The 22,252-nt window shown below is 42.9% G+C and overlaps 2 protein-coding genes across 2 annotated transcripts in view; one reads left to right on the forward strand and one right to left on the reverse strand.

The window, feature by feature from the left end:
* The window catches only part of GPR39 (G protein-coupled receptor 39), a 76,772-nt gene extending 60,399 nt beyond the window's left edge, over positions 1-16,373 (forward strand). Inside the window, exon 2 of the mRNA XM_010184660.1 lies at positions 15,850-16,373. Within this exon, the coding sequence (XP_010182962.1) occupies positions 15,850-16,373 (524 nt within the window). The remainder of the gene's footprint in view (positions 1-15,849) is intronic.
* Positions 16,374-16,725: 352 nt separating this feature from the next.
* LYPD1 (LY6/PLAUR domain containing 1) overlaps positions 16,726-22,252 on the reverse strand; it is a 15,956-nt gene continuing 10,429 nt past the window's right edge. Inside the window, exon 2 of the mRNA XM_010184670.1 lies at positions 16,726-16,961. Coding sequence (XP_010182972.1) covers positions 16,726-16,961 — 236 coding nt within the window. The remainder of the gene's footprint in view (positions 16,962-22,252) is intronic.

The following is a 22,252-nucleotide window of genomic DNA, read 5'->3' on the forward strand; positions in this document are numbered from 1 at the left end:
CTGGCACATACAGCAGCACTGACACCTCTTAAACCAGCCCTGAGCCTGCTGACCCTAATTATTTATTTATTCTTAGTTAAAATAGCTTTCTGTGCTTGCTAATTGTATAACTGCCATTTTACGTCCTAGTAGCCCTAGATGAGGTTGAGCTGTGTATCTTCCCTAAAGGTGTTCTCGTTTGACTCTTGTTCAAAAATCAGCTTCTGACTGCAAATTGTGCTTTTGCATGACTTCTCTACCGGCCCCTCATTTCCTTGAAGCCACCTCTATGGAAAACAGAATCATTTACTGGATCAGTGGGAATAACATTTTCTCGTGGCAAACTGCTTCAGAAAAATAAGTGATTCTTGATACGATCACTGCCTTCAACCCTCCTCTCTTCTCATCCCCCTCTCTCCTTCTCCCATTACCCTTTACACTCCCGCTGTGCTGCTGGATGGCTGCACCTCCAGCATTTGCATCTTGCCCCTCCCTCTGCTCTTCATCTTGGCAGTGTCAATTGCTCCAGCAGCCTCATAATTTTGATCCGCAACCATTTTGCTCCACTAGTTTATGGCAAACCAAACGCACGCTTTCTTTTTAGACCAGACTGACTACTGCTGTGCTGATCTCAGAGTAACTTTGGAGCCGAGAGGTTTGTGAGGTGCCAGGGGCACCAAAATGTGGATTAACAATTAAAGTGGGAACTTCCCTTTTAAGAAAACATCCAACATTTCCATTCCAGATTTTTTTTCCCTTTCAGCACTTGCCAGTTGCTATTTAAACACAAACTTATGAACCTTCTGTCCCATTACGAAATGAAATATCCTGCTTTAGAAAAATGGGCACACAGACAGTAGCACCATCTTTTGATTTATTGGCCTGATTTTTTTTTTCCAGGGGTGATCTCTAACAGGCTTTTCTGTTGTGGCTAAAAACATTGCATTGTACATAAGATTTTCTTGTTCAGATCAATTTGCTAAATTTTCGTTTAGTTTCAAAGTGGTTCATTTTGTTGAGGCTTCATTTTGTTCAGGCTGGCAACTCGAGAGGTTTCCTGTAGCTTAGAGAGATTGCTTTTGAATTGGTACATTATTCAGTCATGAATTGTTTCTTTAGCATATGAGCAGCTGAGCGAGGTTTTTATTACAAATATGAGTTTGAGCGTAGAGCAACTACTATTTTGGCCAAATAAAAAATGTAAAATTAAGCATGAGTCTTCGTAGTACACTGTGATGCCTTTCCACACTGTGTGCATTGGAGTTTTTTTAAAGTACTTAGCAAAAACCTCCTGTAGGGCATGTAAGATGATTGACTGCACACAGAATTTAAAAAATAATACAGTGCATTGTAGAAATATGGCTACACTGTAAGAACTGAAATCCTTCTCCTATTATGAGAAGATACAAGTGAGTAAATTTGGGTCTTTGTGATCACCTACTAATTAAATAACTCTTCAGCTGCGTTCAGCATCTGATCCTATTGAGATGTTCCCAGCGAGGTACCAGGATTTCTGCAGCCACGGAGGGAACAAAGGGGTGTCGGGTAGCACAGCAAGTGCAGTCCCAGTGCTAAGCACCAGCCTTTACGAGAGGGTTTTCCTCCGTGTTGTTTCTTGTTGTTTACCAGTGTGCATGATTGCCTTTGCCTACCTTGAATTAGTTTCCACCTCCGCAGGTTTATTCTGTCCGATAAAGTTAACTTGGGTAAATGGAAAGCAATAGGAAAGAAATGTCTGGGTTTTGAAGATGCTGTCTCTGGATTTAGGGAGGTTCTGTAGATGGCAGAGCCTTGTGGCAAATCAGGTGATGTTATTTGCTTAGAGTGTGGCAACAAATGCGAGGACCTTGCGAGTTCCATAAAAAGCTTGAGGATCCCATCAGTGCCCCAAAGCAGGTCTCCTGGCGTGTTTTGCTGCAATGGGCTTTACCAATGCAGCCATAAAAAAATGGTTTTCCCTGACTTTAGAGGTCTGTAACTGGCCTCTGCCCCTAGCACAGCTGCCCGGGGTTCACTACAGCACCAAGGCCCTTGGATCTCTGACTTCAAGGAGATACAAGTCCATTTTTGCTCTGATATCTTAGGAGAGAGCTGCTTGTCTTTTGCTACACGACTTACTGGTTAAAGAAGTTTATTGCCACATGAGAAAATGATCTAAACTTTTGTTTTAATCTCTTAATTTTGAATATTTTAAGAAAAATTAGTTCTACTAGCTCTTGGGAGTTAGAGTTTCACTCAGTAGGTGAAAACCTTACACAGTTCAAGAAGGTACCTAAAAATCTCTCTTCTTGAGACATCTCAGTCAATAGATCTGAGTAGAAAAACTTATTTCAAAGAGGTCATTCTGAAAAGAGGATGAGAAATTAAATTCTGGAGGATATAGCTATGTTCACGAGGGCAGAGCAGCTACTTAGTTACATAGCAGTGTCAGAAGTAATGGGATTATCTATTTCTGTCACAGTATGGGTCAAACTGACGATCAGCAGCTGAACTTAAGGTGCTATATAAATGCATAGGGAAGTTCCCAAATGCTTATAATTGCCCTCTCAGTTGCTGTGAATACTGATATTTAGTGATTTTCTTTCTCTCTTTCATAGTCATATATTTATTATATGTGAAAGCGTTATTGCAAAAGTCTTTTCTCCATCACTGTGATCCTATGTGCCCAAAGTTGGAGTCAGCTGTGTGAGGCTGGAAGAAGAAATGTGTTTTGTAATTTACAACAGGGCCGATGTAGTCCTTGCTGAAATCCCCTGCATCTTCACTGTGCTCCAGAAAACACCGTATTTATCGCCAGATTCCAGAATTTACATTAAAAATGGCATAATTGAATCAAATGCATTGCCACTTTTTGATTATTCTTCTTCATTTATAGGTTTTCCTCTAAAAAGCACTGTTTGTCCCTGTGTTTTCTAGGAGAGAGGGAGAGAGCAAGCTGCCGGGTGGTTGTTGCTCTGGCTTAATTAGTTTTCTCAGGTCTGCAGTAATAGCTTATAGTTCTTAGTGTTTCTTGGAAAGATGCTACACAAGATAGAGAGCGCTGCATGCTCCAATTCCAGCTGGAGTACTCCAGCTCACTGTGGGTTCACCTCAAGGAAATAAAAGGGAGTTAAAAGCCCAGCAAAAATGTATCCTGTATGGCTTGGATAAAGAAAGGGACATATACTGGGTTTTTTCTGATGTTAAAAATCATTATAAGGGGGTTTACTTCAAATAAATGACATAAAACAAAATGAGCTGACAGCTTTTGCTAATACCGAGATACAGGACTGATACTGCACTTGTGGGGCAGAGGAAGAGACACCGTCTGATGTCTGCTGTGAGCTGTTGCTCTGCGCCAGCCAGCTGAGACATTTTGGAGGTCCCAAGCAGCCATCCGAAAGCAAAGTGCAAATATCACAGCACAGACACAAGGCTCTCAGACTAAACGGTGCCTGCGTGCTCGGCAAATCCATGTGCAGGTGTTTATTTGGCTGCCATTTCACAGAGCACATTTGCCTTTTCACCCGATACAGGGAGACTTTGAGGCTCACCAACTTTGAATTAGGCTGCTGCCAAGGTTGTGGCAAGAGAGAGGAATATTCTTTATCTTGTACAGATACTCCTTGAAAAGGTTGAGAAAGGAGGTTTTGACATGTTTGCACTCATTACGATTCTCTGGACAGCTCTGAAATGTAAATAAATGGAGATTCAGGTGTTAGCAGAAAAGAGGCTTTGCTGCGATGGAAATACTTCTGCTCCCTGAAAAGCCTTCTCGGAGGGAAGCTGCAAACAAGCAGTGGTTGGCGAAGACATTTTTTTTAGTGGGATTTTTGAGTAGCTTCACCACTACCCATGGCTTTGATCCAAATTATCAAAGGTTAGGCCTAATTTGAAGAGTCACAGTGCCTTGTTGTGTAACAGTTACTTTGTGTTTTCCCCATTAACATAGTAGCCAGGACACCATTCGAGGAGTCAGACTGGGTAGGTCCTCATTCCCCTGGTGCTGGGGTTGTCACTGTGGCCGCACTGGAGATGGCCGAGTCACAGATTCCCCCTCTCCCCATCCTTTCCAAAAGCTACCCATCTGCTCCCCCCCAAATACGTCCTTTCTTTTCTCAGACACTGTTTCCAGGCAAGAAAGGCTTTCCCAGCCTCCTGCAGATTATGATCTTCCTTAAACCTTAAAACAAATTGTTTCTGGGGATGTGTGAAACATTGCCTTTCATTTTGACTGCATTTGTTTCTTGTTTTCCCTCCGAAAAGAAGAGGAATCTGTTCAGAGCAGAAACAGGCTCGCAGTGGGTTTAGGAGAATGTGAGCCCTTCTGGCACCCTTAACCTGCCTGTGCCAGCTTTGCAGGGGGTAAAAAGACTTTTTTGGGCTGTGCAGGTGCTTTCCTGGATGATTTTACCTGAGGGACCAGCAGCTGCCGTGTGTTGAGAGGTTGTGGGTGGAGGAAGAAACAGGAGGTTTGATCCAGTGCAGCACTCAAACTCTTTTTCCTCCCATCAAGGGAAACTGAGGTACCAGTGTCTGACTGGGCTGACACAGTCACCCCTCAGGTGCCACTGGTGCCATGTCTGCCTTGGTGGGTTTCTGTTCTTCCACTCTTGCTTCCTGGGGGGGGAGTTTGGTGTAGAGTTTGGGTAACTGCCCATAATTTTTATTGCGATTTGCTTTGGTTTCTCTTGTCACTTAGGCTGCTGAACATAAACTCCAGTTGCGTTTGTTTTTTAAAGCAGCTGGCAAGCATGATCTAGCTACCAGTTGTGCATCAATGATTCCGTTTTCATCTCACTTGCTACAAAACAGCAAGTTTTCTTCATCTGAGGGTTTTTGGTTCAAAAATCTGACTTGGAGATTGATAATATCTCTCTTGTTCAGGAAGAGCTTTGCTGGTTCCCCCGTGATGATCAGTTCTATATAATGTATAGCTCTGTCTTCCTGGCGGAGCTCACAAGTATCTTTATGTATCTGCCGAACTAATACATTGTCTTTCTGTATTTGTATTCTGCAGTTGATTGTTCAATGAAAATGCTGAATTGCAATAGATGAGCTGTTTAATGTTGCAGTGGCTGATTTTGTAATATAAAAACAAAAAACCTCTCAATTCCAAATTGTGTTTGCTAGTTAGAAGGCAGAATTTAAATGAGATTTATATGGAAGATGTATTTTTCCCATTGTTTTGCCAATGCAGAAGGAAAACAACTCTTCACTCTTTCTAAAAGAAAATCAAAGCAACCATGGCAAGAATTTGTTTTGCAAGGAAGAAGCATCAATAAAAGAAAACCTGTTCCCTTCTACACATTTGTGTCCACATTAGTGCTTTTTGAAAATACTTTCTCAATGCTGAAATAGCAATTTCCTATAAGCATGTCTGTTCTGACAGCTGGAATGTTAGAATTTCTAAAAATGAGCAGTTAAAAATAGATATCTAAATTTATTTATTTATTTATTTATTTTACCATGGTATGTCTTCTGGTGCTGTAGTTTCACAATATTCTTGATCTTCTTTTTTGCCAAAGTAGCCCTAATTTAAAATTTCTTTTATATTTTTACTGGATAATTGTTGTGGTAAATGGAAATTAATGACTCAAAAGTAGATGCTGGATTTTGTAGCTTTTATTGACAAACTGCATGAGATGACACCTGAATGAAACAGTCGACTGCTGCTTCAAATGCCAAGTTGGTATTTACTGTAAGGCGTAATGATTTCATTAGTGTTTACCCACCTATGTGACGGAAAGCACCAAAGAGGAGAAGGGAGTGTATGAAATTCTCCTATGAGCTTTTAGGTCAGCTGAAAGGCTGAGCCACACATGAGGAGCTCGCCAAGCTGCAGAGGTGCTGCTTCAGCGCTCCAAAAATGAATTTTCCAGTTAATATGAGAGACTAAACCATCATTTCTGTGTAAAGTTGTGCACATTTAAGACTGAATTATAGCTGATGAGGAGGACTAAGATGAAGTTTGAGATTGGAATATTAAAGCCAAAGAGCAAGATAAGCTCATATTAGAAGTACAATTTTTAACATAATGAATAGAAGAAATAAATGACCGCTAAAGGTCAGAACTTGTGTGGGGAAGATTTTCAAAGGTTGTAGTGATGCTGCATAACAGTGGCTATAAATCTGCTCCCATCTCCATAATAATCTTTAAGTATGTGGTGGGTTGACCCTGGCTGGATGCCAGGTGCCCACCAAAGCTGCTTTGTCACCCCCCTCCTCAGCTGGAGAGGGGAGAGAAAATACAACAAAAGACTCCTGGGTTGAGATAAAGACAGGGAGAGGTCACTCAGCAACTACCGTCATGGGCAAAACAGACCTGACTTGGGGAAATTAGCTTAATTTATTATCAATCACATCAGAGTAGGATAGTGAGAAAACAAAAACTAAATCCTAAAGCACCTTCTCCGCACCTGTCCCTTCTTCCCAGGCATAACTTCACTTCTGATTCTCTTCCTCCATGCTGCCAGCGGCACAGGGGGACAGGAAATGGGGGTTGCGGTCAGTTCATCACATGTTGTCTTTGCTGCTCCTTCCTCTTCAGGGGGAGGACTCCTCTTTCCTTGCTCCAGCATGGGGTCCTCCACAGGCTGCAGGTGGATCTCTGCTCCACCATGGACGTCCATGGGCTGCACGGGGACAGCCTGCATCACCATGGTCTTCACCATGGGCTGCTGGGGAACCTGTGCTCCACTGCCTGGAGAACCTCCTTGCCCTCCTTCTTCACTGACCTTGGTGCCTGCAGAGTTGTTTCTCTCACATATTCTCACTCCTCTCCTGGCTGCTGCTCAGCAGATTTCCCCCCCCCCTTCTTAACTCTGTTGTCCCAGAGGCGCTGCCACCGTTGCTGATGGGCTGAGCCTTGGCCAGCAGTGGGTCTGTCTTGGAGCTGGCTGGCATTGGCTCTATTGGATGTGGGGGAGGCTCCTAGCAGCTTGTCACAGAAGCCACCTCTGTAGCCTCCCCACTATCAAACCTGGCCACGCAAACCCAGTACAAAGTATTAAAACTAACATGATTTCCACAGGTCACAGATGAGCATGTGTGGCTTTTTAAAGCGTATCATGACTTTAATCACTGTTTTGCAAAACGGCTGCTTGTGTTCAGTAATGATACTTCTGTCATGAAACTTCCTTGAGTATTTTTAGCTTTTCGTAATGTTTGCACTGTGAAATGGCAGTATTTAAAAATATTTGAGAAGGAAAACTTGACCCTGCTAAGAACTGCAGAAAATTGTCAGATATTTTAAATTGCTAAGAAGTAAAACTGTTAACACTTGTGTCCTGACTAATTATATTCTGCATATCTACATTCCCCTGACAACTTCTGATGCATCCGGCATCGCTCTACCTAATGGCTGTGGGCTGTTAAGTGACAGTACAAAGCAAAACCAGCTCAGTCCTCTGAGGAACTCTGTTTGCTGTTGCTTGTGGAGAAGCGTGTGATGGGATCTGCAGAAGCTGTTACGTTTTAATGCTGCAGAGTCAGAAAAGATATTATGGTAGTGCCCTGTAAGTCCCAGCTGGCTGGATCAATGATACACAGGCTTGAAGCTTTAGTTCAGCTCCACATAAGTGTCTCGTAATCTTCTCCTTGTGTAACAGGAATGTTCGTATTTCTCAAACCAATGTGGTGTTTATCAGTGGTAGAGGACTGAGCTACAGTGGAGGCTGAAGCATTGGCACTGCAGGAAAGCACAGGTATTCTGGGCAGGTTCCTTCAGCACTGGTTTCTATTAGAGATGAGGTTGCTGGAAACACAGTTTTTGCCTTATCCTTTGCCACTGAGTACCTGATGTGCCGTTGCTGTGCCACGTCCACTCTAGGGCAGCTCATTGTTGCCAGGGAATGTGTGCAGCTGAGCAGGGAGGACATAAACTGAGCAAACTGCTGGGAGATGCAGGGATTTCAACCAGAGAGAGGAGTTGTGGGCACACTGTTGTTTTGTGATGTCAGTGATTTAACCCAATGAACCAACCTTGGACGAGAACCTCAGTCAAGCCAATCTGGTCTCAATGATCTTGTAGCACCCTTAAGGGTATTTAGGGGGTGGGAGTGTGGTCAGATCCAGGCGAGAAGAAGCACACTTAAGATTCTGCTGATATCTCCTGGGTCTTAGTGGTGATTTACATTGACACATTGGTTACCTGTGAAATGAAGTATCAAAAGCAGATGCAGGTGGTTTTCTGATGCCAAGGGGTGGCAAATACTTGTGTGAAAATCTTCTCCATACACCTGACAACTCCAGTTAGCTATGGAAGCCTTTAATGAGGAGAAAAAAGAAATTCTCTATGTCGTCTCTGCCCCACTCTTGAACACATTGCTTATTTTGAGGAAAGAACGGCTGTTTATGGGAAGAATGCATGCATTGCTTTAGCATTTGTGACTTAGCAAGACCATTAATGGTGTCTTCAGTTGGAAGAAAGACAACTTTATGTGCACCAGAACACCGTATTTATTAAAATAATGTGGGTTCAGTTCATTTATTGCACCAAGAGGCAGCTTGGTTCTTCTCAGCACCTTTCATTTATTGCACTACTTTGTGGGAGAGCGTTGTCCTGTCACCCAGCCGTGCTCACTAATGAAACATGGCCTCGTTGTACAGCACCCTTGAGGCAGGGAGGAGCCTCGTGAACACGAGATGGACTCAAATCCCTCTGAAGGCTACGGGAATTGCTAGTCTGTGCTTTTTTGCTGGCAGCTGTTGACATGATCGGATGTACGTGGAGAAGTTTTCCACTGTTTGTCCCAGGACATATGGTTAATCTTTCCAGTGGTAGTTACAACCATAACTGGTTCATTACTGGCTTCTGTTCAGGTCAAACTCATTCAAACCCTTTGGCTGTGGGGCGTTTGCCAGAGTCTGTCTGTGAGTGCTTGGAGATTTGCCTGCTTGTGCTAGTGACAAAAATGTCTTGCTGCCTCCTTTGTCCCTGTTATCCCTGCAGCATCAGCACTGGTGGGAGCAGGGGCTGGGTTTTAGCTCAGTTTTGCTTTGCCAGTGGAAGCCCTGTGTACACGGTCCATACAAGGGTGGCTCCACAGCACAGCGAGCCTGCAGATCTCTGGTGGTTAGACAAACTGATGGGGAAGTCACTGGGAGAGCTACACTGGCCATATCTTCTCCTCTTCCTGTAGTTACTGTCTGGGTAGGGACAGTTCACCTCTTCCCTTCCAGAGAAGCACTTCTGAAAGACAAATCTGTGATTCTGAGAGTTGAGAAGAAAAGGAACAGAGTTGCTGAATAATTGGAGCTTATACAAAATTTATGTAGCAATGCACGTATTGACTTGTTTCAATGAATATCAAAATTTATTGTCCCTTGAACTAAATATTGACACAGACAAAGCAGTATCAATATTTATCTCTCAGGTTAATACATTTTTATATTCACCTCAACATACATCAATATGTGCTTATTATTATTATAATGTTTGTCCTTCAGCAGAAGAAACTTGCATGCAGGTGAGAGGGAAAAGGGAGGTTTACATTGGTATTCTTTTCCTGCTTTAAACTTCCTCAGATGCTTTATCCTGCCCGTGGAGCACACTGCAGCCTTCGTTCGAGCAAAACTCGTATTGATGGTTGTGACGCTCTATGCACTGAATATGGGATTGAGTGATTGATTTTTGGGAAATGTGGTTAACTGTCACTGGTGGAAGGAGCAGAAAACCCACCACTTCTGGTTTATAGACCAGTTGCTTGGTGGTGCTTCCTGTAGTAGCTCTGTCACTGGGAAAGCTCACAGAACCGGAGTCGTAATGCAGGGTGCAGGACACAGATTGACCAAACCTGAGCAGAGATCCAGCTGTGAATCACTGCCCACGAAATGATGCTGTTGATGTTGAACAGGGGACACCTGCAGACTGGTTAGGAGCCTTGTGGTAAGCTCACCTCACACCTGTGCTGTGTGTGGCCCTGTGTCTATATGCCAGCTGGGACTTTATTTATGGGCACTGATACCATAGAGTGCAGTGGTCTGTTTGGACCTCCTGCATTTGTTCCAGGAAGCAAATGTGGGTGGGCAAGAAAAGTGTGGCCACTTCACTGTGTCTGATCTGTCCAGTTGCCTTTTTATCCTAATTCTAGATTGTAGAGAACAAGAAGACAGAGATTTTCTAGCTAGATGATGAGTGCAGACTGCACAAAAATGATGCAAGCATGGCAGCACTGACTTGTTTGGGATATACAAAGGCCTTTCAGCACATGATTTATGCTATAGGGACTGTTTATGTGGACACACCAGCTCCAGCAGGCAGAAACATTGTAGAAGTTCCACAAAAGCACTGAAGAAATGCTGCTCTTCCTCTCTAGGTCTTGCTTTTAAACCTGCTGACCTTAAACACAAGGGAGATGAAGGGATAGGCAATAACCAGAGTGGGAGCAGCGGTACAAGGTGTGTTCCTTTCACCCACCCCCACACCCCTGTGCACCCTTCTGCTCATCAGCAGCTCATTGCTGTTGGTCAGAGATGGAGGGGTTTGAGTCACAAGCTGATCTGGGTAGTGGCTGAACACCAGACATTCACCAGAAGCTGTTAACAGCTGTAATTTCGGGTCTGAAATTCTACCCAGCTGCTGGTAGACCACAGAAACTTCTCCAAACCTTCATCTGCCAGAAGCAGCGCTGGCAGGAAAGCCTTGAGGCTGAAATGCAGAGGAGAGAGTCTTCTCCTTGAGGTGCTCCAGTCATCCCCAGTTTAACCCCGCTGAGGAAGTGGTCTGCATCGCTCCTGCTGCCGAGGGCAGTGCCGAGCAGTGCCAGCAGCATTTGGTAGCAGTCTGCTTGGTTTCTTTGCTGCACTTGCAAGTCAGAGTCACAGCAATGAAAGTAACAGCTGCTTGCAAACTGACATTTAAATGACAATTGTCAGTAGACAACAAGCATATGGTAGCTGCCTTCTCCCGTGCAGACGACTGCAGCAGCCCAGGCACGGAGCAGCTGCAGATGCTGGAAGACAGCACTGCATTGATCTGCAGTTGGGAAGGTCATCTCAGTGATGGAAGACTGCATTTTTGTGGCTTGACTTTTTTCTTAGAAGCTAGAAGGACAATAAACTAATGACTTTATGTCACTCTTTCTAATGAAAAAGCCAAGATTTTTGCATCCTGGTTAAAATACTCAGCATAAATAACATAAATGCAAGCCAAAACCCCACCTCCTGAAAGTCATTCTGAATTAGTACTGGAGTCTTTGCTTTTTTAACTTTTCCCCAGTTAGAAGTGGGGTGTTATGACCATCACGAAGCTGATTTGTGAGAAGGCGCATTTGCTTATGTTTTTAAAGCCATTTGTAGCAGAATCAAACAGGGACCAAGTGCATTCTTCATGATGAGTACTGCTTTATGATGGTAAACTTAATAATGAGGGATGGGCTCAGTAGTTCCTCTTTTGGGAGCCAATTTGGCTGATGCATGGTTGGAAGACTTTGTGACTGCAGCATAGGGCGATAATGTCACGATATACCTTTGAGTATATGAGTATAGTCAGGAAACAACACAAATGTGAAATGAGAGCTTAAAAGAAAAAGAAGTCTCCCTCTGAACCAACTGCATCCCTGCCTGCACTTGACTCATAACTCGGGAACCATATGCTTGTATTCCACTGACAATTGCCATTTAAATGTCAGTTTACAAGCAGATGTTGTGAACCCGCCTTTGTGCCATTAATTAAACCACAGAAAAGCAAAGTTTGAGGTTTAATGTTGCTTGGGTTAACTGCAATGAGGGCAGCAGGGTCCGGCAGACCTCGATGGGCCAGAGCAGCCAGGCTTTAGTGGCAGGGGCAAAGGAGCCTGTACACGAGGTCACCGCAGCAGCCTGGGTTAATGGGCTGTGGCAGCCAAAGCAGGCGGAGTGTTGGCATGGCCCAGTGACAATTATCATTCTGTAGACAATTCCAAGTTTTGTGGGATGGCTGGCGGTGGCCAGGACAGAGGGGAAATGTTGGACTATAAAAGGAGAGAGATTTAGGTGCTCAGGTGCAGGGAAAAAAAGACTAAAAGCCATGCAATAGAAGGAGCAAAATCTGGAAGGGTGGAGAAGGGAGCCCTCTCTACTCTACCAGACAATTGTATGTATTTAAAATCCTTCCCAATAAAGTTCATAATGAATTTAATTCAGTCCCCTATGGCCCAGAGGAATGTTGAGTAATAAAAAAGTATTGCTAGGGGACAGATGACTGCCAAACTCCTATTCTGTGCCAGCAATGCGTATTATTGGCACTTAAACGCTAGGTTTATTTTACTACATAAATGATCCTTTGTCACATATTAAGAATTAATATTGTAAGATCCACTTTTGTGAAGTTACAATAACAATTCCCAAATTCAAATAGTTGTTAAATTTGTATGCTTTATTTTTAAAGAGATCTGGGTGGGGGGGGCTGCAGTTTGTTCAGATTACATTAGTAGTTGAATGTGGTAATTCCTATTTTGGGTAAACTATCTTGTGGCTGGTTTATGCCTGAGTTGTTGTGGTTTTTTTGTTGTGGTTTTTTTTTTTAAATAATTTTAGTCAAGAATCTTTTAGCGTGGTTTTTTTGTTGTTGTTGTTTTTACCTTGACATATCAAGATCAATGTTAAATGAATTATAAGCTTGAACACTTACTTAAAAGTTGAGGTGTATTCACTTACACGTAGTCACCCACATAACATCGGGGCTCCTGGCTTCTGCTGGCATGGTCTAATGCACTTCTGATGATTAAACCGAGTGATTCAAACGTGTGTTGGAAATTTCAAGCACCACTGGTGGAGGTTGCTGGACCATAGCATTACTTTGTTTATAAACATCATTATTCCGTGGGAGATAAATCTCTGCTCTCATCTAGTGTGGCACTTCAGTGCAGTCGTGGGGAAAATGGAAAAAAAAAACTGAGCTACTAATTTTTTTCACTTTAATAAAGAGTGGAAGGGAAAGTTGGCTATGAGATGAAATGTGAACGAGTTTATTTCCTAGCAGGCAGCAAGCTCTAGGGAAAAATGCATCAGTACCGGTGTGAGATGCAGTTTGGGTTACATTCAAGCTAACATCAATGTTCTTTAAGCACCTTCTGCACATTACGGTACAACACAAACTTCTACAGCCTGTGTACAAGTTCAAATTGATGGCAGCAGTGATTCAGTCAAAATATTTAATATGCTAAGGTCTGAACATAAAGCGTTTCTAGTGATGCACTTGTTTACTTCATACCTCCGCATCAGGTGTGAACAGTTGGAAAAAAATATTGTGAATTTGTCAGCATGTTTATTTCCATGGTGCATCTTCTCAGAATCAAGAAGCGTTTTTGTTTTCAAGTGTAAAAATGAACAATTACTCATCCCTGGAAAACAACAAAGTTTACAGCCATCCCCTCTCACCCCACCAACCACTGACCTCACCGCACTGGCCAGGGCACAAACAGCTCATTTGTCACTTGCTGCGCACAATGAAATATTCCGTTTCCCAGAACAAAAGTGTCTGAAGAATATAAGGGTGAATCTTAAGTATTTGGCAGCTTGAACTAAAAAGAAAGGTCAGTGGCAAAGAATTCAGTTACAAGCAAAAAATCAGGCATCTTGGAGCATGGCATTGGAGCTTTCGAACTGAATGCACACATTGTTTGCTGCTGTGAAAAACTGAGCATTCATAATTTAGGAAACTATTAATCAGCGCGATGAAGCATTCTGTTTCTACCAAAGAGCAAAAAAATTACACTATAGAGCTTATTTTCTTTTCCCTGGAAAGAGATCATCTGGTAAAATGTGACAAGAATTCTGCAGCTCTGCGTCTTGTGAGTTTTGTGTTTAAGTTGCACAGGAGAAAAAGCCACAGTGGAGCAGCAGTTTCCTTCTGCTTCCTTCTTATAAGTCCTGTCCCAAGGCACTGCTCAGGGCTCTTTATTTTCTCTTGGTCCATGCCAGGACCACTGTGTCTGTATTTGTGATGCTGACAGCAGAGAAAAAAACCAGTGAGGGCTTGCAAACTGGCAGGACTCATACAAAATGCAGACCAGCCTGTGCCAGAGACACACGAGGCACTGAAAAACAAGGCAAGGCAGCAAGAGTAGGGCAGCCAAGCAGAGGGGCATGAGATTGTGTAGGGATGGGAATGAGAATAAAGAGACTGAGGAGAGTTGTGGTGGTTAAAGAACAGGAGATGGCAAAGGTAACTTCAGTTATCACTTGCCTACTGAGAACAGCCTGCCAGGGCTCTTCAGCTCGTGCTGTAAGTTTAAGATATGCTATGTACTCAGTCTACCAAAATTACTGTGATGTTAAGTGATTACAGAAGCAACTGATCAAAAAGACAGCTTTTATTTGGTATCTCAGTGATATCATAAATTTGTTAATTTATAGCTTTCATTAACAAAATTAGTCTTAAAAAAAAAAAAAGACATTTCATACCTTTTCTTTGCTTGGGGGAGGTGTAATGAACTTGGACATACCCTGTTTAAGTCCTAGCAGTTTCAAAGCTATGAAAAATCTTTCTTCTCTTTTCTGCCCCCCTTCCCCATTACGTCCATGTCTTCCCAGTAGTGAAGGATCATTTTCCTGGCTTGAAAAAAAAAAAAATCAGTGTGCACCGTTTCAGCGTTGTGTTTTTACAGTGATGAGGGCAACGGGGGCAATCTGACGTAGTCTAGACTGGTAAGAATTAAAATGCTTCTGTGCTCGTGTTGAGAAAGGAGGCTGGACATCGGGGATTAACAGCTAACAGAAGTCTACTGGAAGTGAAAGCTGCACCATCAGGATACTCTGTCTTGTGCCTCTGCAGCAGGGAAGCCAACCTGCAACTTCTGCCCCCTCTGTGTTCATATAAGGCACATTTCCTGCAAAAGAGGGAAAAAATTAAATTTAATTAAATTTCCACAAAGTGGAAACAGTAAAGTGGTGGCTGCGTTGTGTTTCAGAGGGAATGCCTGGTGGGGGGGAGCACTGAGAGGAATTATTTTGGGTACCTGGTTATTTCATGCATGATGTCAGGATTTCCAGCGCTTATGTGCACCAGAACCAGTGGATGCCAGCGAGGATTTGAGTGCCTTCCCCCTGCTCCACCTCCTGCCCAGCACAGCCTGCTCAGGGTCACCCCATACGTTTGCATCAGCACCGCAGCCCTGGTCCACAGAGGCAGAATGTTCAGACGTCCAACACTTAAGTCACCCCATTTTTTAATGCCATTAGTGATGCAGCAACATGTATTTATATTTACATATAAATACAAAATGGTCAAATACCACATTTTTTAAGCATAATATATAATCTGAAACTGTTTACACTTTCATGACTAGGCTTGGGTTTTTCTCATTTACATTCATAATTAAATTCCACTGGAATTTGATTTTTAAGAAAGCCCAACATACCTTAATTACCATAAAAAGATCCATACATATTTTACTTAAAAATATCTTCTGTACGAGGAAATTTACCAAAAATAACACGAAATATATTATTATGCATACATACTTTTTTTGTAAAGTACAAACAAGAATCTGATCTCTTCTGGGTATTGCCTGATCTAATATGGCTATAAGTTCTACTTATTTTGTTTGTTTTTCAAAGTAAAGGGAAAGACATAAGAAATGCCAGAACACAAACCAAAATAAAACCGCATTCTTTCCGAAGATACAGATATCAGTGAAAGAACACTTGGAAAACTAATAAATGACAATAGGTACAAAAAAACGCTATCCAAGCACTATGCCGTCTTTTATCAGAGCATGTGCTGCAATGACCTTGTAACAGTAAAAAACAACAAACAAAAAAATGCTACTGGCAGAAAAAGCTGTCAAGCAAAACATTGAAAAATCGGTACTATTTCCTAACAAGTACGTAAGTGCAGAACTGATGCTAAGTACTTTATGGTTTTTTTCCCATGTATGCACACTTCGCTCTTCCTTCTGTTCGCAGGACTGATTGTTGCGACCCTGGCAATATGTTGGATGCCAAACCAGGTCAGAAGGATCATGGCTGCTTCTAAGCCAAAGCAGGACTGGACTGTCTTATACTTCAGGGCGTACATCATTCTCCTTCCCTTCGCTGACATCTTCTTCTACCTCAGCTCGGTGGTGAACCCCCTCCTGTACAACATCTCCTCTCAGCAGTTCCGCAGCGTGTTTCTGCAGGTCCTGCGCTGCCACCTGACCATAGAGCATGCCAACAAGGAGAAGTTTCTCAGAGCCAACCTCAGCTCCAGAGAAAGGAGCAGACGGTCTCTACGCCCGCTGCTCTTCATTTCGTCTAGGCGCAATTCTTCTTCGAAGGGCAATAACAAGGTGTTCTTAAGTACTTTTCAGAGTGAGCCCAAGCCTGACTCCAGTCCACAGAAACCAGGTCTTGAACCACCAGAGTCCTGCTTGGAAGTAGTGTCACTGGAGACCAGCTCAGAGCCCCGTCCAGACGCACAAAACGGCCCTTGTGAACATGAAGTATGACTTCATAAGGCAAAGTTAATGATTAGCAATGAACTTAAAAACATGGAAATTAAAATGACTGAGGAATTGACTACATCTTAAAAGGAGTAACACAGATGGATTTGTTTCCAATTACGCATAAAGAACAGGAGTTCTGTATCCTGCTGCTGGGATTTTTAAGTGCACACTGGAAATTCAATCTGCTAACTGAATTCTTTAGCTGCCAAAAATATCAGCCCCTCTTTCCCCACAACCACTGAACTTCCCTTGCTGTTGACAGCAGTTTGGAAACAAAACAGAAAATAACTGCAGTGTCTTTGCAGAAAGGAGGAGACAGAACAAATTGTGTCAGGACAAAAAAGTTGCTTGAAGTTTAGCAATACAAAACCAACAGAGCCAATGTAAGGAGCAGAACGGTGGTTGCCACGTGTGCCCTCAGCACCACGCCAGAACTCCCCCTCTTCTTTGGCCGGGGTCCGTTGCAGAGCGGAGTGTTGCAGCAGCTGATACACACGGAGTTCACCTTCCCTGGAGAACAGAAGGACTGGTACCCGGCGGAGGCGATCAGACACGCTGCTGAAGAGGCGCAGGATTTGCGATACATGATTCCTGTGACACAGAGCAGAGGTTACTCAGGTCGATACCAACATGGCTTTGCTTTACAACACGGTTCATGCTTGAAAACTGCTGCAAAACCCGTTTCCATGTCCAAAGCAAGGCTGGTGATCAAGCCAGGCACCTCAGCGGTGACACAGCAAACAGCTCTGCACTGCAGAGAATCACAGCCACTCTGGATTTTGCGTTTAATTGATTCTGGTTGGAACCAAAAATTTTGCAAACTTGATTTACATAATGTACATCAAATGATGCCTTTTATAACCAGAATTCTTCGTCTTTCGGAATAAGCTTTTTGACTAGCTGTAACTGAAATGAAGTTAGTTTGAAAATGACTTTTGTTTCTGTTGCTGAACGTGTTTGAGCTGTTTAAGGTGTTTAAGTAATTACAGTTTTCTATGCTGTAATTTGGGTTTTGAGCATTTTTTTTCCCTTTTCTTGTTCAATTGCCACACAGTGACAAGCAACCAAGAGCAAAAGGAGAATGACTATCAGCAAAACTTTCATCCTCCCTTTTAATTTTTTAAGAGAAAAACTACAAGTACTTTTCCAGGTAATCTCAGTTCTTGCTGTCTTTGAAGCCTAATACTCTCAACAACAAAAATTTCCATTTGAACAGAAATGGGTTTTCTGAGTTGAAAGTCTTCCTTTTATTAATGTAATTTAATTTAATTTTAATTAATAATCTAATTAACTTTGTAATTTCTCACATTGTTTTTACCTGAAAAAGTATGTTCTGATGCACATATCTGTTATTTTAAAAAGGTTTTTAAAGGCTTTAAAATACATATTTGCATTTTCCCTGTCACAGTGGAAAAAGGCTGTAGCAGTTCTGTCTCTCATTACTCTAAAATTTTCCTGCATATGATACAGTAGAAACGGTGTGTTGGCAAAACACAGTCATAACACATAAACAGATAATGGAAGTTTGCTCATATTGCCATGCAGTTACCAAAAGAGGTAAATATTTCTAAGAATAATAAAAACATTATTCCTTTTCAATATGGCATTCTCAAGTTTTCTTTTTTCTTCTGAAGGGCATGGGGGCAGGACTGCCTGGAGAGCGGTGCTTCTGCGTCCTGCAGCACGGTCCCAGAATATTTTAAAATACACAGCTATTGAGACTTATTTTCGAGGGAGTGAAGCAAAAATATGACCTGTAGGTACTGAACTTGCGGTACCTGCAGACACTTGTTCAGGCCCCAGGGAGTTCAGAAATGAGCACTACAGCACCTACACAGCGCAGCAGATACCTCTGCAGTAGCGACTGCCGCTGTGTTACCAAATGCTGTGCATAGCAGCACAACACTGTTTGTTTGGGTTATGCTTAGAAAGAAGGATTTCCTGTCTTCAGAGACTTGTAATTAAAGCAATTCTTTTATACTGTCACAGCATTACTGCCATTGCAACAATGCAGGGGCTTCCCTGTTTTGTGCTTTCCCTCTGCAAATCTGAACTCTGAAATGTGCTTTAAGGCTATCTGTCTAGCTAAAGATAGAGAAGCCCTCACATTGGTGTTAAATCTTCCTCTGTCTCCAGTGAGCTTCAATCAACACAGCAGGTAGGGCCTTTTCTCAAGGAGGAAGAGGAGCAACAGGCTGTTGTAGCTGTAACAGCAGAGGCACACAGATCAAGAGGCACTATCTTTATTGCTGTAGTCTGCAAAAAGAAGGGAGCTCTGTCTCTGGTGACAAACCACTGCTGTCAAGGGGCCTCAACTGTGTTGCCACTGATCGGCTTAAATACTGAAACCTCAGCTGATGTTTCCCACAAAGACCTGGTGCTTTGTCTATCTTCCTCCTGCAGTCTTCCAAGAGCTGGGGCAGACATGACCTTTCCTGTGGCTGATTCACTTTTGTCCTTCCCCTTCCCTCTTGAGAAAGGAATCCCATATTCAGTGGAACTGGGCACAGCGATCGTTCTCCCACCTCTCATCCTGCATCTCTTCATCAGATTCCTTCCCTGCAGCTACAGGCACCGCCCAAACCCAGCCTGCCTCAGTCTTCCCTATGAATAGCAGTGAATCTCCACGTTCTTCTCACAGACCAAGCCTCTACAGAGCATTTGACATTGGCACATTTCCTATTCCTGTTTTTTCACAGATCACTCTCTTCCTGCCATTTCCTTTCCACGTGATTTCTGCAAAGCCATGTGCACAATTTGACCTAGTAAGTGTTTCATTAGTTTAGGTCCCTGAAACACCATATACTTTACAATTCTCCTGTAGATGAGGAGACTAGAATTGGTCAGTGCTGTGAACAACTCAGTAATGACCTCTGAGGCAGGGTTTTCACCAGGCAACTCCAGGAGACCTCTCCTACCAAAAAAAAACCCAAAGTCCTGCAGCTCAATTCCATGTGTTTACATCAGCTCTGTTCTCCACGATAAATTCCACAGAATAATCCTGAGCTCCTTTCAAAGGCAAAACAAAGTATTCCTGCACAGACGAAAATTTTACAACTCAAAGTTTCATGCACAGATGGACCACGTTCATGCCTAAATAGAGAGAATCATCTGACTAGTAGTAAAATCTCACTGTAACGCTTCTCCTGTGGCTTCTCTGTAAATATGTCTTACAACAGGAAATTCCACTCCCAAATGATCATTTATTCACATTCCCAATGCTAGCAATCTGAATTGTAACAAAATTCTTTACATAATTAAAAAAGTCAGCACTTCTATGAGGCTTTCAATAGCTACTTGGCTAAGACATGCCCTTCACATCCAAGTCATTTTTTCTTTAAGTACTGATAGATTCTTTTGAGCTCGCGAATCAGCTGCTGTCATACACTGACTGTGCTTCTTATGAAGCATCAGGTATGAACTAAACTTGACCAGCATAGAAAGGCTGTGCTTTTTCTCTAATTCTGCAGTATCCTTATAGCAAGATACAACGAAAAGAGGCATAGAAGACTGATGCAAAAACCTGAAAATGTTAGTACTACAGGAGCAACATTTTTAAAACACTTCAGCTGTGACCACATTTTTTTCTTCTTTTACCATGAGTGTGAAAAAGCAATGATAATTTAAATAGTATCAGTTAGAGAAAGACAGGAAAAATACTCTTAAACTTTCTTCCCATCATATTGCGATTCCAGTTTAATTGTGGTAGGAAATAATTATCACAGCTGACTTCCATGGTCTGATGCCAGGGACACTACTCCAGCAATCAGGTTATTGTAGCCCAGCTACTGCAGTTCCCCTGCTGAGTTCAGAGGAAGCAGCATCCTTTCTGGATTATCTCTGGAGATGAATTGCTTTTATATCTCAAGGATGCCTTTTCTCAGACTCCTCTCTTGCAGTGGTTTATTGTACTGTTGAGCCAGTTCTGAAACTATTTGTGAGATCTTCCTGAATCATCCCCCACCAGCAGGCTGAACTGCAGACAGTTCTTCAAAGTGGTTATCTGCCTCATAAGACTCATACCACAGACATAACTGCTAATTACTGGATATTCTTGCCTGAGTAATCAGCTTGATACATTCATTAACACATCACCTAGAAATATAATTGCAAACCTTTCTGGGAGCTTTTCTTCTACCTCAGATTGTTCTGAGTTGCTGGCTAGGCAAGCAGACTACACATTTTACACTCTGCTTTTACTGGGGTGGGGTCTTTCTCAGCTACATACTCCCAGCAGTTCACACTAGTGCTCAGCCAGTACAATCACTAACACACCTTTAGTCTATTTACTGCCCAGTCTCTAGATGGATGAATATCAACTAATTCATTCATTTCCACGCATTCAGCAGCCCCAGGACAGCAGCAGGGCTTATGCATATGCGTAGGTACTATAATGGTGTTTTACCTACTACTGACCAATTGGTCTTCCTTCGTTCTGGATTCAAGGTTTGTGGGGTTGGCTGAGGATGTAGTTCAAGTACTTTTTAGAATCACAGAATGGTTTAGATTGGAAGGGACCTTAAGGATCACCCAGTCCAACCCCTGCCATGGGCAGGGACACCTCCCACCAGCCCAGGCTGCTCAAAGCCCCGTCCAACCTGGCCTTGAACGCTTTCAGGGAGGGGGCATCCACAGCTTCCCTGGGCAACCTGTGCCAGTGCCTCACCACCCTCACAGTAAAGAATTTCTTCCTAACATCCAGTCTAAATCTACCCTCTCCAGTTTAAAGCCATTACCCCTTATCCTACCACTACCTGCCCTTGTAAAAAGTCCCTCCCCAGCTTTCTTGTAGGCCCCCCTTCAGGTACTGGAAAGTTGCAATAATTTCTCCCAGGAGCCTTCTCTTCTCCAGGCTGAACAACCCCAACTCTCTCAGCCTGTCTTCATAGGAAAGGTGCTCCAGCCCTGGGAGTACACAAGGCTAGAATATCTGTGATAATGCATAATCTTCTGCACTGTCTCCTTCCACATACACCTATTATAACTGCTGGGTTTTTTTGGGGGGGTTGTTTGTTATTGTTGTTTGTTTTAATACAAGCTTTGTGCTTAAGTTGGGCACTGAACATTTACTCCTAGACTGAATAATGAGCCCATTGTCGCACCTCTGTGTGTCCCACATGTGATCACACATTTGGATAGGGTCAACGCCTGAACTATTGTTTCTGCAGGACTTCTGCCTTTATTCCATGCAATGAAGCAACGAAGATGTAAATCTCAAGGCATTTCTTTAGTTCCTGCTTTTAATATTTACTTTCTCACCTAGATCCACTCTATACACACATCCCTCAACTGTGAAGCTCAACCTCACTGCTTAGCTGCAGTCTAGTCCTGTGCATCCACACCCTGGAACTGTTCTGGCCACATGCAGATTCATTCAGTCTTCACAGCAACAAACTATTCATGCTGCAATTTATTCAAATCCAAAAGTGAGAGTTCTTCTACCTACCTAGTCTGTAGAGCCTAGTACATGTTCTCTTGAATAACAGCTTAACTTGTTACTAGGACAACCAGAAAAGGTGAGATCACACCTGCTTCTTACACTGTGTGTATGCAGAAGAAGCCAGAAGATCCAAGTTTTTTCTCGTTCTGCTTGAAAAGGCTCTTATTAGACACCTCTGATTCTTCTGTTATAGCAGGTACAGACAAAGAAGAGCAAGTGTAAGCCTGACTCTCCAACTCAAGAGCTAACCATAACCCTAGCGATATGTAACTGTCTTGCACCTGTACTCTCAAGACTGTCCTTCAGCAAAACACATGGAGAATCTCTGAAGTCAGTATAGGCAACTAGGGTACCATTTCCGAGATCAGTGACCTAATTTCTAAAAAAAGACAGTCACCTTCCCACTATGACCCAACTGCTCTCTGCAGAGGCACAGCTCAGC

This window comes from Mesitornis unicolor, unplaced genomic scaffold, assembly GCF_000695765.1.
Source record: "Mesitornis unicolor isolate BGI_N332 unplaced genomic scaffold, ASM69576v1 scaffold180, whole genome shotgun sequence".
NCBI lineage: Eukaryota > Metazoa > Chordata > Aves > Mesitornithiformes > Mesitornithidae > Mesitornis > Mesitornis unicolor.